Raw genomic sequence first — 18,429 nt, 5'->3', positions numbered from 1 at the left:
CTAATCTACGTATGATACCGCAGTTGTTAATGGATTCTCAGAGTATCGCAGATTTCATTTTATCTTTAGTATCATGCTGTAAGTGCACGAACGTTTACACAGCATGGGATTTCAATGATATTTCCAAATAAGTGGTCTGCTTCTGTACTGATCGGAATTATTTCTGTGACTCAGTTGTTCAGCGATAGTAAAGATTATGTGAACAGTTACAAACCACAACTAGATATTTTCTGATCCAGGAAGGAAGGTGCCTAGTTTGGAGGAATATGGCTCTATTTTTAACTGAATGGACTGAATTCGTAAAGAGGAGATAGCTGCCAATTTGGTCAAAGAAAGCAAGCTTTTTACAAACCTATTCATTTCTCCTCAAAATCTTATCTACGTGGTCATCATGAAACTGTAGTGCTGATCTATTTTGACCTGCTTGTGATTTTTTTGGTTTTGTTTTTCCTTTCAAAAACAAAGAGCCTAGATAACATAAAAATTGCTTCAGTATCTAAATACGTAACCCCATTTAATGTATGCTGCTTCTGGTTTTGTGGAGTTATCCCCACCTTGTTGCAGTTTCTCATATGCTGTTACTTGTGGCTTATTAGGCCTAAATGGCCTCTCCTGCTGCTGGAAAGCACAAGAAAAAAAGATACAAAAAGGGGTAATGTGCTTTTAAGCTGGGAAAAGGAAGCATGAGGCCTTTTGAGTGGAATAAAGGAAATGTACTTCCTGAAAAGACTCAAAAATCCAGATCTTTGAGGCTGTTATCAGTGCTTGCTGTTTTTACTGACATTTTACTTTATGCCTCAAAGAATAATTTGTTCAGCAGATGGGAATCGAGAATAAGGCAAGATTTGAAAGGTGCTCTTCTCTTCTGCAGTTTTGGGTATAGGCTCGCTGCGATACCAGACAAATGCCATACAAATATGTGCAATAGATTTGGGATTTTATCATTTATTTTTCTAAGTTGGGCTTGCATGTGAAGACAGCACTAAGAACGCTCAGGTTTTCCTCCTCCTTTCTCTCCCAAGTACTATGATCTTTTAATTCTGGAATCACTCTGAAACATACAGCATCTCCTCCTTGGACATGAACAGGAACTCGAGACCAGGGGTCTCTCACAAAGAATGGATTAGCCCCTATGTTTAACATTTTAAATATTTGAAGTGTTTCAAGATTAATCTCAAGTAGTGTAAAGGGAGGGGTATGAGCTTCTTCTCTCTCGTTTTAAATTGTCATATGTCTTTCTTAAGACCTCTTTTCCACTTATATTGGGATTGTGCTCATCCAAGAAGGTTGTTTGCGTGCTGTGAAACTATAAAGCTTGGACTTCCTTGCCCTCAAGTAGTTTTTGAGCTTTAAGAATGCATTTAAATTGTGAAAATTGTGAACTCGTAACTCAGTTCAGTGCAAAAGCATTCTGCCTTCATGGCTGGCTGCAAGTAGTTATTAGTCTGTTAATTTCAGAAATTTCAAATTCTGATATTGAAGGAGTCAATATTTTATATTGGAGCTCTTGGATTGTCAGTATCTTAAATGGAGAAGTATTTATGCGTTCTTGTGAGATAATGCTGCATATCTGCTGATTAAATTACTCTGGTTTCACGAGAGTTCCTGTTAAAGAATACATTAGAGATTTGTTAGAGGATCAAAAGGCTTCACTTAAAGATGTTTCCTGTAAATTGTAGTCCGGTTCAGTGGGGCCTTATCAGACCGTCCTGCATTTGATAATAACCTTAATGCTTGTGTTATAGAGAGCCTTTATTTAGGAGTAAACAGCATCTGAATGCTATGTATCAAGTTTCCACCTTTAGGAAGGTGAGATTATATTCCTCACAATTATCTTTTTCAGAAGAGGCAAACTTGACCTGTAGATAGGAGGAAAAACAACATCCCTGTGTTGCAGTATTCATGTGGCAGAAAACAAAAAGCATCTGTTGTTGGTGATGGTGTGGGCTTTATTTATTTATTTGTCTTTAAGAAAGAACAGAACAGGTTTTGCCTCTGGACTGTGAGTAAGTGTGCAACCCAATTCTTTTGCCTTTATATTGCAATGTGACACGTATGTATAACTACAGGAGTATATGACTGACTTTTTTAACAGTATGTGTCAAAATGATTTTTCCTGGTTTTGATGAGGACTTCAGTGTAGTATCCCAAAGCAGCTATTTTCAAACTTCAGGTCTGTTTCTTAGGGTATTAAACCCAAACTGTCAAACTGAAAATGAAACAAACTCCAGAGAAGCATTGGCTGGAATTATTGCCCTCTTCAGCAACTTTTTAAATGATCCTTCCTCTAAAGTTGTTCCTGATAATGTTCGTAAATAGTATTACAAAACGGCGTAGGGAAATAACTGAAGCTTTGCTTTACTGAAAATGTCTGCGAGTAGTGAGTGACCTGAGCAAATCCGCTCCAGTGTTTGCTGTCTGGGTCTTGCAGCCTGTTGCAGTCGATTCCTTGCAGAAAGGAGAGGTGCAGGCATGTCAGATGTGCAGCAAAGTTAAATACCGGCATGCTCCGAGATCCTTTTCTTTAAGGTAGAGGTAAAGTCTAACTCCTCGTACCAAAACACACTAGTGTGGTGGTGGTATTAGGATAAACATGTCGGTGAAGAGGATGGGTCAAGTGCTGCCAACGGTGCTGTTCTGCTGGAGCTCTCGCTGGTGGAAGGAAAGCGAGTTCCAGCTGTTGTGGGAGTCCAGTGAAGCTTTCTGTTCAACAGCCATGGTACCTACCAGTTTTGTTGTTGTTTTAAATATTGAAGTATTTATTTAAAACAAAAAAATGTTTGAAATGTTTTGTAAGTGTGAAGTTTTCTGAAACCTGATGCTTGCCTGTTTTACCAGCTTAAAGTTACCACAGATGAACGAGTATTTGCATCATTCCTGTGCTGGCACAAACAAGGGGGAAAAGCTCAACCCTTTGTGTAGATAACAGAGAAAGGATAGCTTTGTTACGGTCTTCATGTTCTGTTTTACTGCTAATAACGCGGTCTTTAAATTAGTGAGAATAAGAGGTCCTAATAATAAATAGACTTTTCTGAAGTGTTTGTTCATAATTCTGTCTAAAATCTAACGTTACCCCGGGCTCTGTTGTGACTGCTTTAGAAAGATCCAGTATCTTTTCTACTAAATAAATATAAATGAGAAGGAAAAAAAAATTAAAAGTTATCCTCTAATGGATAATAGAAGGTCCCATTAGCAGGCTACCTTCAAATATTTATAGATTTTTAGATGATGATAATATCTTATATGGAAATTTGAAACAACAGAAATTACAAAGCTAACACTGAGGATAATTCCTTTGGGTTCTTTAGTTTTGTTGTGAGATTTCCCCCCTCCCCCCTACTTCTTGTGAGACTTCCGAGGTACCTCCATGGCCTTTGGAGAAATGTAATAATATTCTAGATGTAATCAGTGAAAGGTTTCCCATGACTTTGAATTTATGGCATTGGACAAGGGCAGTCTAATCCCGGTCACTCAACTGAGCCAACAGATGCTTTTATTTTTAAATGTTTTCCTAACTTGGAAGCAGAACTGCGTAAACTGAGTGTTCTGTCTGGAGAGGATGCTGAGATGGCCTTCAGCAGCTGTTGAAGATCTGTATGCACTGGGCAACAAAATCATTTTCCAAATGTTCCGCGAGCCTGTGTATATGAATACGGTGTCATTGTCCTCTTGGAGATGAGAGCAAGGTGTCATTTGTTACTGACAAAAGAGTTGCCATTTTTTAACAATATATTAACTCCCATGGAATTATTCATTTGCTAACAACCATTTATAGTCAGCGAAATTCACGTTTTTCTTATCCTTTGCATTCCTAACAGTTGAAACTGTTCTTTGAAGTTGCCACAATTCGGAGAGAGATCGTGACACTGTGTTATTTTATCAATGCTGTTAAAGTTTCGTATATCAGTTTAAAAAAAAAATGGTTCACAAATCACTTAAAATCAGTCAAAAAACCCAAGTGTCTTGTATCCCAGAAATCTGGAACTCCTTACTCAAACTATAAGATTCTGGTTGGGTTGGTTGGTTGGTTGTTTTTCCCTGGTTTGAGATCGGCCAATGTTTTATGGATGTCATAGAAATAGGACTGGCTTTGACTTAAACCAGGAGCGACATGGGGGAGGACCACAGTTTGTCTAACAAGCTCTTTACATAAATCCAGCTAACAAAGCTGCTCTCAGTTCTGAACATACAGACATGTTCTGTATTTGTTGTGAAGCTGTTCCTGGCTTGTTGGATACCTGACTAATTGCCAATGCATAGTTTTATAATAGTCTGGAGTAAACTGGAATTTATTAGCGAAAGAGAATCACTTTTGTATGATGGTAGCTGTGCTGGGATAACATAGACGGTACTGTAGCTGGAGTAGTTCATAACTTTGATTGTCTGGTTGCATATAAATGTGTGCTGTCTTTTAGAGGGTTTTATACACAGATTTAAATTGTGTAGTTTCAGAGAAACAACTCAAGTGTTTGTTTTTTTTAGAATAGTTAAATGCAACGTCTGTATGGCAAGTTCTTCCAAAACTTTCTCAAGTTTCATCATATTTCATTTGGCTTGCTTAGACTGCGTTTGGTGTGATTGTTTGTCAGGTAATGTTTGAAAATTCTTAGAGAAAAAGGCGGAATGTCTATGGTAAGCCTCTTGAAGATTTTCCTCTTTGGAGGTAACTGTTAGAGTCTCCTTTCATCCCTGTGTAGCTTGGATCTTAGTTACAGACAGAAGATAGGATTAGCCTCAAAGAAAAATCAAGCCATCTAATGCTCCAAACACAAATATTTCTTGCTATAGGAATTGAAAAGTCAATGTTCAAGTTGGTTTATTCCGAGGTGTTATAGAACTGGAATATTGCTGTAGTTTCAAGAACTTCTTAAAAGAAGATTAACCCTTGGCAGCTATGATGAAGTCCATATTTCAAGAGCAATTTGAGTACGTGTTATGTAATTTAAATAGGAAATAGTTCATTCTTCATCTGACCAAGCTGTCGGAAAAGAGGGGGTCTGACTTCTGTATGCAAAGTCTTGATTAAAAGTAACCATCCACTGTCACAGGCAGTCACCGAAATGTCTGTAACGTGTTTCTGTTAAGAGAACTTATCTGGGAGAACTCACAATTTAAATAACAGTTACTTTTAACATGTCTGTACTTATAATTTTTAACAGTACTAGGTTGGAGGTATTCTTTCATGACACTCCAAAGAGATTGTTTATTAACTTTCCTAAAAATACCTCTTAATTATTCAACAGGTTCATGAACCACCCAGCTCCAGCAAACAGCCGCTACAAACCCACTTGCTATGAACATGCTGCTAACTGTTACACCCATGCAGTAAGTACATTTCCTTTTTTTTTTAAAAAAACAAACAAACAAACAAACAAACAACAGATGTTTCAGTAAATTGTTGTGGGTTTGGATGGCTAAATGCTTACCTTTGTCTGAGTGTATTCATATTTACAGCCTCTCTGGTTTTGTTACATAAGCTTCAGCTATAACAGTCCAGAAAAGGTAATGTTAATTAGATGGCTGGTAATCACTAGTCCCTGTTCTGAATCTCTAGGAGCTCCAGATGCTTCATAAGTTTCCTTTTCACTAAAGTTACGTGTCTTTAGACGATTTTCCTCTGTCCCAGTCAAAGGATGACTATGGTAAAGTGAATATAGGTCTATACTAGTCGGTCTTGCAAGGCAGATTTCCCAGGACTCTGCTCACAGGGTATCGTGCGAATTGTACACTGGAAGTATACGAAAAGACTTATTCATGTTAGAAGTGGAAGGGTTCATAAGACTGTGGTTATTAGCTAGAAGAGCTAGAATGGCTTAATTCTGATACTTAATGTCTGTGAATTGATTCTTCGAGAAATCTCCTATTTCGAAAGAGGCACTAAGAATGCTGACAGCCCTACTAAAAATCCTAGTCTGTCCTTACTTTCATAGTGTATGGACCCATGCTAGATTTGAATATACGATATACGCAAAATAATGAAAGCAGTCTTTTTTTTCTTTTAGCAATTGGGAAGTTTAACTTGCTGTCTGACACTTTGACAAGAACTTAAAAATGTGTGTGTTTGTTTTTCAAGATAGCATTTGCCCTTTTATAAAAGCAGCTTGTGCTTCTCCTCAATCTCCTCAAAAGTTGTTTAACTCCAAACATCTGAAGTATGTTTGGCTTTGTCCTCAGACTCTTATCTCCAGTGTTTGAGTGAGCTACAGATATGAATGCTCAAGGTAGTACATGGGACTCTTCAGCTCTAGAAGGAGCTCTGTTCTTCAAGATCCTTCGTGTGTTTTATAAATAACCAGCACGCAGCACTGTGTTGCTGGTAAAAACAGAATCGCCTTGGTTTACATATAGAAAAGCTTAACTGAAGCTTATGTGTTTTTAAGCCAAGGGTCTCATTTACAGCATTATGCAAATATATGCTTATTTGTCTAGAGAATGAAGCAACATTCTGTTAGTTAGCACAAATATGTAGTTTATCTCATAATCCTTGTACAAATCTTGTTTATTCTGGCTGAAAAGTTAGATTTCAACATATCTGGCAGAAGTTGCTGTACTCCTTAGCAATTCTAGCCTTCACCTGGTTGAAAAACAGGCATGTCTTATTCCTGCCTGTTAGCAGTAGGTTACAGCCAAGATGTCCTATCAGTATTTTCTGGTATGCCACAGTTTCTGGTGAAGCTGCCTAATTACTTGCTGAACAGTCAAGCTACGTGCTAAACCTACCACGAACTGCTAACAGCTTGGGGATATGCGATGTTAATGTATCGTTTGGAAGAAAATAAAGAGTTAGTATAAAAGAGGGATTGTTACTCCTTAAATAAAATTGTATGCAATAAATAACTTTTAATCAAAATTTAAAGCCTTGAAATAGGAATCTAATCTGGGAAAGCACAGTGGATTATACAGAAGCAGCTGGGGGGGGATGCTTGCTTCTCCTCTGTGTTACAGACTGGTTTAGTAAACGTTAGATGGCCAAGTGGTTGAGTCTTTGCCGCTAGATTACAATCCAAGTTTTCAATTAGACGTTGATGTAATTTCCACAAAATAGAGTTTAGCAATGGTTCGCCATATATTTTTTTTTCAAAGCTTTCATAATTCAGAAAGTAGTCAACTTATATTTTACGAGCATGGCTGTACTACTCAGTAGGTATCCCATCTGTTTTTTTGACTTAAAAATACACAGTAGTCAGTTTAGGCAGCTGCTTTAAAAAATAAAAAACAAACCCAAACAATTAATAAATGGGGATACAGAATCCCATGCATAGCTTGTTACAATACTTAAAAGCTAACTTTGTGTAGCATAGTGAGGTATCTTCAAATTTCTAACTAGTAAGACTGTTTAAAATGTCTTGATTTTTTTTTTTTAGCTCTAAATGAAGCACTGACTTGTCTTTAGACACTAGGAGACAGGAAAGCAGTTGAATACAGAGACAGAAAAGACTGTGCTCTGTGTTCAGAAGAACAAGAAGGAAACAATATATGAGAGAAGCAGGAGTCATTAAGAATTTGAGTTGTAAGATAAGCTAAATCTAAGGGGGGGATGGCTCTTTCATCATGAAACTTTCTAGCGCACATAAGGTTTATCAGACAAAAGATATGCTCTGTTGTATTAAAACCTCAGAATTTAGGCACAGGTTGCTTTATACTGCCCTAAAAGTTTCGTTCCAACTGCCTTAAAAGGAGGAACTATTCTTAAAATAAGTTATGGTCTCTCCATTCCAGTCTTGGGTTGTGCAGTGCATGGAAAAAAGAAGTACAAATATTTCAGAAATGAGGCTTGGAGCATTTACCAGGCCATTTGGGCATGGAAGAAGGGGTCATCAGAATTTCAGAAGGGCTGTTATGATGGTGAAAATATTTCCATTGTACCTGACCGATATTGGCAGTTTCTCTGCTCTCAGTGAATTGCACAACCCAAGTGCCAGTCGGCTTCCCGCTCCACGGTGCTTGTCTCCTTACTTGAGAAGAGAAGGCTGATGAGTAGGGAGCCGTTGTACTTGGCTTCAGGGCTGCACTCCTGGAGCAGGCAGCCTGAGATGGATGCAGTCCTTCACGGTTCCCTCCAGGTGTCACGTGTGAATTTGGCTGCTTTGTTGATCTTTCTGTTGCCTGCCTTTCCAAAGAGGAAGCGTAGGGACCATCTTTATGCTGTTAGTGTTTCCCTCTCAATGAAAGGCGCGTGAGATCACAACAATAACACCACGCTTTGCTACGTGGCTTGGGCATCAAAGGTTATTGTTGCTGACTATGTGACGTGCGTAGCCTTGTGTGCAAAGAAAATAATTTGGCATGAATGTTATATACAAAAGCAAAGTTTTAAACAGATTTTTAAACCTTCGTATGGGAGAGATTGTCTAGAGAAATACTGAAAGAATGCAGATAAAATACGGACCAACGTACCAGTATCTTAAGCAACCCCAAATAGATGGAAGATACCAGATACTTTGCTATAAGTTAGTAACCAGAGAGTTTAATTGCCCTGAAGTATGCCTGATCAGGCTTACAGCTTACTGTTCCAGCGTCTGTCTTTGTGCCTTAAGGCTTTTCGCAGTGGCTGCTCTTTGTGACAGTAGGGGTTGTGGTAGTTGGTTTCCCAAGGTACATCCCGTGGGGGTTGTGCCCAAGTCTCCCGTTAAAGATTCCTGCCTATAGCTGTAAATAAATACATTTTAATCATTTGTCCTCCTCCTTGTTGCAGAGGGACTTGTAACTTGGTGAAACTGTTGCCTGCTCTCTTGTTCTGTAAATCTCTCTACCAGCCCCATTTCTGATTTAGCAAGTATTAATGAAGGTGATAAAATTAGTAAATTGGAGCATGACGGTTCTGGCTTCGTTCGTAGGATGTGAAGTTGGTGGGTTTGACGATATTCATTTGGCAGAGTTGCACTTCGTGATGAAATAAGCAAAGCTGTTTGTGACTCGTAGCTAGTTTTATTACTAGGAATGTTGGCAACTTAGAAATGCTGTGTCATTGCTGTAAAGTGACACAGCACAATCACACTCATTCTGTTAGTTCTGATTCTTTGGCTACTTTTTGGTAAGTACCCCTTCTTTTAAAGGACTGATGGATTGCTTCTCAATTCTGAAGGTTAAAATGCAGTTCTTGCGCTAGAGATTTTTTTTCAAATGCACATGGGAAAATCTGTCTTGTTTTGTTGACTGGAGTGTTGTATTTCTTTTTTAAGATGGATGTTAGCTATAATGAAGTCCATTGTATCGTATGTTATCTGGTATGGCATTAGTATCTCAAGAACTTTTATCCACTTGGCTGGAACAGCAGGGTATCATTTCTGGATTTTGTCTTTAGTCTAGCTATTTTTGGTCAGAAAAAGAGTAATAAAACATCTCTTGTTTAGTCTGACTGTTCCCATGATACGTATCAGGCACAGAGGGAAAGTGTTTCCAAATAGAATACTTAGAAAAAACAATAAATCCTTCTCATGTGAGTATAGTGCTGTTCCCTATGAGAAGTAGAACCGTTCTTCAGAGCCAGGACAAGGCAGAAAAGAGATTAATTCAGCTCTTTGTCCACGTACTCATTTGTAGCTGCATTCTTCATTCTGAAGGTGCAAAGAAAGAGGTGATAAGAGAATTGCTTATTTGTTTTAACCCTGTAACTTTATATACAATTATTACTGGAAAAAGTGATTGGCAGCAAACTGTGTTGGCCCATTTGAGCATTACACATTATAGCTTAACTTGTGAAATATTTATTTTAGTAGACTAGTAAAAAGCTGAGCTATTTGTATAAGAAAGGCAAGTTGTTCCATGTAATATCTAAATCTAGTTTCCGAAGAGGTTCTCCTTCCTATAAAATGGTCTCAATCAGAGCTCCCGGCAGAATTTCTGAGCAGCTCACACCCAGGCTTTCAGTAGGGAATTAGTAGGGATTTGCTGTTTTACCTAGTTACTTGTGTTCATGACACTTGAGGGTACGTAATCTCTCTGAAACCTTTTAGTTCTCTGTCAAGTGTAGTCAAAACTGAAATTTGCACCAGAAATTGGGAAGGAAACTGGTGAACGTGGATATAGTGCGGCTGCGCAGCTTAAAGAAACACCACTAAAAATCTATTTCTGGAGCTTAGCATCTTCCTGTCTCCTGCAAAACTAAACGAAACAACTGCCACATCTAATCACTCCCTCGCTGTCTCAAGGGCTTCAGCCACACTTTAAACTGGATGCCATATGTGGAAAACAGGAGGGACCGATCTCCTGAGGAGTGGAACACTTCAACCTCTCTTGAATTTGGGGCCTGTCCAGGAGGATATATGTATGGAAATTTATGGTTTGTGATAAATGAGAAGCCAGACTGGCAGACTATTTTTGGCCTTAAAAGTGCATGAGGTCAACTTCCATAGTCTCATTACAAAACGCGGAAAGTGTTTTCACCTCTGGTCCAAATGCTGTGGATGTAGGAATGCTGTACTTCTTATTTCCATCGCTCTACTGCTTTTGGTGTAAATGTACTAAATTTTGCAAAAAGGAAGAAAACATAATAGTAGGGAAGCTACAGTTGATGTACTTCAAAAGCCACAAAAATAAAAGCCACTTTTTTCTTTTTTAAACTCTCTGGATTAACTAACTACTTTTCAGATGCGTTCAGTCTACTCTGCATCTTCTGCACTGCAGCTGTGATCAGAGCCTCCATTTCTTGCAGTCTGTAAGCAGATAAGGACGAAGGCGGTGCAGGCCAGACCAGAACTTTGCGCTCTAAGCTAGCAAACCTGTAATGCAAAGCAGAGTTGCCGGATTTGTTTAAACATTACTTGTTCCTAGCTTTATTGTTTAGCATCTGAGACTTGGGTTAAACTACGAAGAATTTAACCTATGAAGCTTATTTACAATTCAGGTGAACAAATTAACATCTTAAGACACACCGTAGAGGCTGGAAGGGAACTTGTGCAGTGTTCTTAACTTAGGAGGCTGACAGAGATACGCCTTCAGAGTGGAAGGAGATGGGTAGAAATGTCTGAGCCAGCAGGTTCTTTAAATACTTGTTGGACGTGCTTTTTTTTGTTTGTTTCCTAGTTTGATTTTTTTTTCTGAATTAAACAAAGGTACCTGATGTAATTTATTCTGGAAGGGAGTGTAGTTTTAAATGTATATGAAGCTTGCAGCCCATTTTTTAGATACTTCATGTGAGCACGCTAATTCCATCATGATGTTCTAACAGTGGTTGTTGTGGAAGATCTGCATTAAAGCTGCTTGAGAGGGAGGTGGTAAGGAAAACACTTGGATACGCTGCATTAAAAGAACATCATCTTTGTGCATTAAGAATCTATTCATAAAAGAAGTTAGCAGCTAATTTATTTACGATATCTAAAACCCAAGTTCTGCAAAGCCTTTGCTTAATTCTCTTGCCTTCTACTTAACTGCATGCTTCTAAATGCTTCTTTTTTTTCATTTGGGATTTAAGTTTATTTTGGTCTGTCCTGTGCTCTGCCTCTGTGCACAAGAGGTGGTTTAGATCCAAGCCTAGAGTAAGATCAAAACTTTTTTAAAACACAAAGCAGAAGGTGAAAATAAAAACACTACTAAGACTTAGCGAATTCTTTTGTTTGTCTGATTTTTGTGTCATGGCTGGAGGAGCCGGTAACCTCGCCTGATACCATGTGAGGAGAAATTTATCACAAATGAGTGTAACCTAAATGTCTGAGACATTGTCGAAGTCTTGATGCTTGTGTGTCAACAGACACCTAAATGAAAAGCTCGCTCCTGTGAGGAGCATGCCGTCAGATGTCGTACAGGCGGTCCTGTATGTCATACTGCAGGATTAGCTGCCCTGCTGTTGCTGTGCTGTGGGTGGTACTACACTGGCTGCAAGTAAGGACTTAACAAGGGCCTTTTGTTTTTTTTTTTTTTTTTTTTAGTTCCTCATTGTTCCTGCGATCGTGGGTAGTGCCCTTCTCCACCGGCTTTCTGACGATCGATGGGAAAAGATAACAGCATGGATGTATGGCATGGGGCTCTGTGCGCTCTTCATTGTCTCCACAGTATTTCATATCGTTTCTTGGAAAAAGAGTCACTTAAGGTATCACTGTAAGATCTATAAGATGTTTTATTTTCATGTTCTGCAACGTTCTTCCATTGTGTTTCTCAGTCAAAAACATGATTTTACAGAAGTCTGGAGTGGTACCTTGTACCGAATCATGAAAAAATGCCCTTGATTCTGTTGGAAGAAATAATGAGCCAAGCTCATATACAAACAAAGATTAACGTCTGTGGCTCTTTCGCAAGGAAAACGTGTTTTTCTAGGCCCTAGTGGCTCTTAATCCAGAAGTTGAATGGGAAAACCCTAATCGAAATGCTTGGTGGATATAATCCCATTGCAGAAATGAGAACGCTGTCTGGGACTGTGGCAGGCTGAAATACTTTGAGGAACACAGAGCTTGCCAAGAGAATTATAATCCAATACACAGTTAACTAGCAGAAAGCTAGTCTTCCAAGTGGTTTTAAGAGGTTATGGAGCTGATGGTATTTTCCCGAGAGTAATTCCAAAGTGTTTGAGGAAACTGAGATATAAAAAAGCCTTTCCAAAATCTGTCTTGGTGACTTGTTCTCTCTCTTACTAGGACAATGGAGCATTGCTTTCACATGTGTGACAGAATGATGATCTATGTCTTTATTGCGGCGTCATACGCACCATGGTAAGAAATCTGAAGCGCAGCTTCAGAATTAAAGCTTTTTCCATTGTCAACAGTTTGTCATTGCAGCTTTCCAAAATCTATAGGTATCTTCTTAGATGCAATTGATCACATTCTGCATTGTGAAATGCAACATAAGGTAATCTCCTGGGATTTAATATTAGAAAATGGCAGAAAGTAATCTATTTATATTCCACATCCCCAGCTTATGCTTCCCTCGCATCCATGCAAACACACCTGCTGCTTTTCTATGTATAGAATGGCCAAGTGTCTTCTCCCCCATCATGCCTAAGTTATAGCTCTGAATATTTATTTGTTTTTATCAAGCCCTACTACGCTTGTGTCAGTATGGTCCATTCATTCATCACTTCCGTCTCTTGAAATCTTTGTACCTCCAGGTTAAATCTACGCGAGCTTGGACCTCTAGCATCTCACATGCGTTGGTTTATCTGGCTGATGGCTGCTGGAGGAACCATTTATGTATTTCTCTACCATGAAAAGTAAGAGTTATTCTTTACATTTAACTTCAAACTGAAATTAAAAGATGGGACTTTCTTGCTTTCTGTGGGTTCCTATCCGGCCTTTCACACATTGAAATAAGAGCTTTGAAATGTGGAAATATGTGATGAGAATGATGCAAACTTACACGTTGTCGGAAGATAACTGTATTCACCCTGTCATAACACGTCTAGAGCCTGTATTGTTTTCTTCTCTTAAAGGGGTGGGAGGGAAGTATCCACTTTTAAAACTTTAACTTTTGCTACAAGAAAGCGGGGGTGAGAGTGGGTAGGGTAAGAAGCCAGTTGAAATGAGGGCTTTCTTACAGCCCTACTTTATGTAGCATTGTGTATAGATTATCCTGCACCATTATATTGTTTATATATACTGATGCATATTCACTCCTGCTACCTTGGTTTTGTTTTGAGATGCGAGTCCTTGAGTTTCAGATCTGAATTCTTGAGCCCGTTTTCATTACTTATCCCCAGGGAGCAAGACCTACCTTTTTTGCTTTGGAAATGAGCTACTCAGGTTCTTGTCAAAAAAGAAAACATAAGTTGTCTCAACGTTTTATTCTCACTAGTACTTAATGCAAATGAATGCATCTAGGCAGTATTTAGAGAAGAAGGTATTGCCTGCCACTGTACAATGCAGAGATAAATACTAGCTTTATTTTTATTATAAAGCAATGGTTATCTAACTGCATAGAAAGCTTTTTGAATAGTTTAATGGACCCACGCTAACATAAAATTTAAAGTTTGTTGTGTTTTTTTTTTTGTTTACTGTTGAAGGAAATGTTCAGCCTCTTATACGCCTCCTTAAATGACTCAAATTGTTCCTTTTTAGGTATAAGATCGTTGAACTCTTTTTCTATTTAGCGATGGGATTTTCTCCTGCTCTGGTAGTGACATCCATGGTAAGGAATGTGACTATTGACGTAACAAGCACACAAACTTTCCTTTTATGCCTAGCTTAAGTTCCAGTGCAGCTCTCTTTCTTCTGAAAAGATGTTAGTTTTAGTCCACCATAATTGTAAATGTCGTCTGCAGAAGAACCAAATATAGTCAGTTATATTTTGGGTTTATAGTTCACATTCAGTGAAATGCTACCTTGTTTTGTTGATTCTGGGCTGCAGGTCTAGATAAAAAGAGCTTAGGTTCTGAACTTCGCTTCTGAAGTCGCTCGCTTCTGAAAGGATATTGGACGTAACAATTCAATTACTTCCATTTTAGTAAAAATGATAAAGACGTGTGAAGTACCTTAGCCTGTCAAGGAATGTTTCTAGATTTTACTATTTATGAACTTACTTAATGCCTACTGACCACTTAGAAATTGGGAAGGAAGTTTTTTCTTTAGGAAAGTGGAATGGACTTCTGATAACATGTTGTCCTTTTTCTTGGTGTATGTAAGAGCTCTCTGGAAAATCTAATCAATTGATTCTGTGGTTTGGACCAAGATGGGGGAAGTCAATTGATTCTTGCTCCTTTCAAAATTACTTAGGGGCAACAACGCTAGAAGATTTTGTCTTTTACTGGAGGCTTCTTTTTATCAGTGAAGCAGGGAAAAATCCAAAAGTTGAGAAGTAGTTGAACAGTATCAAGTTGATGGACTGTATCTGGGATACTTCATCTCTTAGCAGTTGGCGTTTTTTGGGTTTTTTTAATAAGAGGTTTCTTGGTGCATCTGTAAAGCATCCTACTCCGTCTTGTCCACCTCAAAACTTTGACATTTATTTATAGTTACATATTTTAAATAACTTTGCATAACCCTCTCTGCTGCTAATGTAAATCTGACACCTCTACAAGCTAATGCCAGTTACAGGACTTAACTGTTCCACGTGAATGCTGCGCTATACCAAAACCTTGCTGGATGCTTCATCCAACTAGTAGGAGTTGTGTTGAACTCGCGCTTGCACACAGTAATGTGGTTTCCTTTTTCTCCATGTTTGTCTGCTCTGCTAATGAGCGTGAAGCAAAACATCAGACTTGTCTTAATTCTTGAGTTATCCTGCTATTACTTCCACAGTGCTATTGAGATGTATTATATAAATATATTTCACAAAGTGTAATCTAAATATTTGTATGCTGGTTTTCTCCCTTGTCCATCTCTGGTATCCAAGATGTTCTGAGTTACGACAGCCGGCTTTTTGCGGGAGGGACACTTTGTATTTTGTGCATAAAATACCCTTTCCCTCCTTTACACCCCGCCCCTGACCTTTCTTTGTTAATCGACAGAGCAACACCGATGGACTTCAGGAGGTTGCCTGGGGAGGCTTGATATATTGTCTGGGCGTGGTGTTCTTCAAGAGCGATGGAGTCATTCCCTTTGCCCATGCCATCTGGCACATATTTGTGGCCACAGCAGCTGCTGTTCATTACTATGCCATTTGGAAGTACCTTTACAGAAGTCCTGCAGACATAATTCGTCACTTATGAGAGAGAGATATATATATATATATATATATATAAAGAAAAAAAATCTGCACTTGGCCTCTGTAACAGTATTATTTGACTTAAGGAATTTGGGGAAATTGGAAAATTGCACAGAAAAGCTGCACTGACTTTGGTAGTTCTCTGAACACAATTACTGTGAACTGGTGTGTGTGTCCTGCAACTGCCCATCCCATGGCAAGTGCTGTAAATAACCAGGATACTGTACTGCAGTACTAAGAGTCCATTCCGTGTTAGTAGAACTGGCTACCTGATGTTTACAATTAAATTTTGTATTCTAGTTTAATTTTACAATTTTTAACTACGTGAATTTTTCTAAATTAGTGATTCAAAGGGTGAAGTCAGTGCAATAGCGAAAATGTAACTCTTGATTTGAAATAGGTTTCTATCACCTTTCCACTAGTCATTTATTAAACATGAATCACAGACAAATAATCTACTTTTACCACCCATGATCTTGGTATAATGTGACTTTTATAGAAACTTTTTGTGTTTTTTGTAAACTTTAAAAGTACATTTATTGAACTGAAAACACACAACTGTCATCTATGCAGTTACTCATGTTGCAAAATCTTGCAAGAAACGGTTACATTCCACATACTGTACTGACAAGCAAACATTGTACCTCTTCCCAAGGTTGTATTACAGCTGTAATTGTAATAACCACTTTTACGAACTAAAATCTAAATGTGATTCTGCTGAGTTTTAACATGATAGTATTCTGCTCATCTCTAATACCACTTAAACAGCACCGTAATTTGGCTTTTTCCGAGGTGGAAATGAAGAAGGTTTAAAAGAAACGGTTAACACGAGCTTCTCCTCGAGATTTCCCAGTTGTGCTCCGTGCTGCCCAGGCAGGCAGCGGCGTGGGTGCGAGCTGACTTACCAAAGGCCGGCGGTGGTAAGGAAGGCGGGCAGCTGATATCCCCCGACCCAGACCGGAGCGTCAGTCATTTCTCCAGAATACGTGTACACGTATCGGTGCTGTAATATTAAGGCTTGGATTTTCAAAGGGATTTAAATTTCGTTGGGGTTCTGTTGGGAAATCCTGAGCGGCAGGTATGGAGCCATTGCTGACCACTCTGAAGTCATGGTTATTGGTTCTAACCAAGCACAGCCGTTCAGGGAGAAGAACTTGCTAGGGCGTCACTTGTCGTTCTGGGACTTAACGCAGAGTAAAACTGGTCTTTAATTGTATTGCTGTCTTTCTGTACAGGAAAACCAAATGTGGCAGCACGTCGTGATTGTAGAAGACGTGCGTTAAATGACCAGGTGTGGAAGAGTCATTGTAATACTGTTTGTCCAATAATTGTATCCTGTCCCGCTATATAATGAATGTCTTATATTAAGATTGACTTTATCCTTTTTCTAATTTCCTCATTTTTTCTTGTCAGTATTTAAAAACAAAACCAAAACGTGTTGCCTTTTTCAGATTTTGTTCTGGATATTGCCTGTCTGCAAACAATAAGTAGCAAGATAGGGAAGTTTTTCAAGTTACCATTTAATATCGCACCTAGATTTGCCAGTGGGTTGCATATTTTAGAATATATACATTTGTATATGGAATTTACAGGAGGGACAAACTTTAAATTCAAGGCATTGAAGAAGAATTGCTGTACGGTGTTAGCAGGTGATCGGAGAAATGGCACCACTGCAGCAGGCTGAATAACTGCCCCAACGGAGAGCAAGCGGAACAGCTGGGCAGGTAATTCCTACTACGACAGTCTCGCACATCTGGATGCCTCAGTTTTTTTAACATTGTGTCTCTCTTAATATTTTCCACTTTTTGTGAGTTCATATATTTTGTTTAAATGCAGTACTGTTAAAACCACTAAAATACATGTAAAGGTTTTCTGTAGTCAAAAGTGAAACTATCGCTTGAGTATGTTTGTTTTCATTTTAAGTTAATTTTTCATGGCATTGCTTTTTGGAGTGTTTGAAATGGTTTTTAAAAAATTTCAATTCGCCAAAAATATTTTGAATTACTGTATTCTAGTCAATATGATATTGAATGTACTAGACTAACAATAAACATTTTGTGCAATTTGGAAACTGTTGTATTCTTGGTGGTTGGTTTTTTTTCCCCTCCAGCCTTTACGCAGGAAAGTAAGGGGCCGACACTGTTGCCACTGTTGACACGAGAGATCCAGAGCTGAACCTAATGACCCTCATGCTTGCTCAGTCAACTCATTAAATAAAAATGGGAGGAAAGGTTACAATCCAAATTATTCAGTTTGTGGTATGGAAAAAAGTACGTTTATGTGTAAATTTTGGTCAATATTGGGAACTGGCTACTTTCCCTTTTGCTCTTCTGGATCAATTTTCTTATACCATTATATACTGGGTTGGGTTTTTTTCTTCAATTATATAACATTAAAATACATAATTTTCTCCTATCCCTATAGGAGTATCATTGCATTAAGTATAGACAAGCTGAACTGAAAATGCATTTCTGTCTGGAAAACAAATATGTCAATTAGCCTTCCCCCCCCCCGCCTAATTGCAGCTCTCGGGGCTGATCCCTCCCAGGAGTACCAACAGTGCTTTCTCCAGTAATGTTTGCTGCCGCAGCAGGGATGCGATTTCTTTGTCTTCCTGAAGCAAAGGTTTTTAAAAGCACTTGCTTCTGTGTTTTTCCATGCCTCTGGGTTTTAGAAGTTCAACAAATACACTGAGTTTAAATGAAGCAGTGACAACAGGCGCTTTGGTTTTGCAGATGGACTTTTCCAGAGGATGTCTGGACGCAACAGGTACTTCGAATACTGGATGCTTCCAGTCTCATCACTTCTAGGTTGTATTTTTCTAACACAATATTGTGTCCATCTAAAAAATAATTTGGT

General features: G+C 38.6%; 1 protein-coding gene across 4 annotated transcripts in view; it reads left to right on the top strand.

Annotated features, from left to right (window-relative positions):
* Positions 1 to 17,641, top strand: part of MMD (monocyte to macrophage differentiation associated) — a 45,295-nt gene extending 27,654 nt beyond the window's left edge. For 2 of the 4 annotated variants that reach the window (XM_087750439.1, XM_087750441.1), the window contains exons 2-7: positions 5,244 to 5,325; positions 11,868 to 12,028; positions 12,570 to 12,644; positions 13,040 to 13,141; positions 13,986 to 14,055; positions 15,374 to 17,641. In XM_087750439.1, the coding sequence (XP_087606565.1) occupies positions 5,244 to 5,325; positions 11,868 to 12,028; positions 12,570 to 12,644; positions 13,040 to 13,141; positions 13,986 to 14,055; positions 15,374 to 15,574 (691 nt within the window). In that variant the 3' untranslated portion in view covers positions 15,575 to 17,641. The remainder of the gene's footprint in view (positions 1 to 5,243; positions 5,326 to 11,867; positions 12,029 to 12,569; positions 12,645 to 13,039; positions 13,142 to 13,985; positions 14,056 to 15,373) is intronic. The other 2 variants (XR_015703126.1, XM_087750442.1) reach the window with 2 other exon arrangements.
* The last annotated feature ends 788 nt before the right edge of the window (positions 17,642 to 18,429 follow it).

Source organism: Nipponia nippon, unplaced genomic scaffold (genome assembly GCF_047370975.1).
Source record: "Nipponia nippon isolate SJK-2023a ecotype South Korea unplaced genomic scaffold, ASM4737097v1 scaffold_14, whole genome shotgun sequence".
In the NCBI taxonomy this organism is placed as follows: Eukaryota; Metazoa; Chordata; class Aves; order Pelecaniformes; family Threskiornithidae; genus Nipponia; species Nipponia nippon.
The sequence above is the reverse complement of the archived record's forward strand: the minus strand, read 5'-3'. Positions and strand labels throughout refer to the sequence as shown.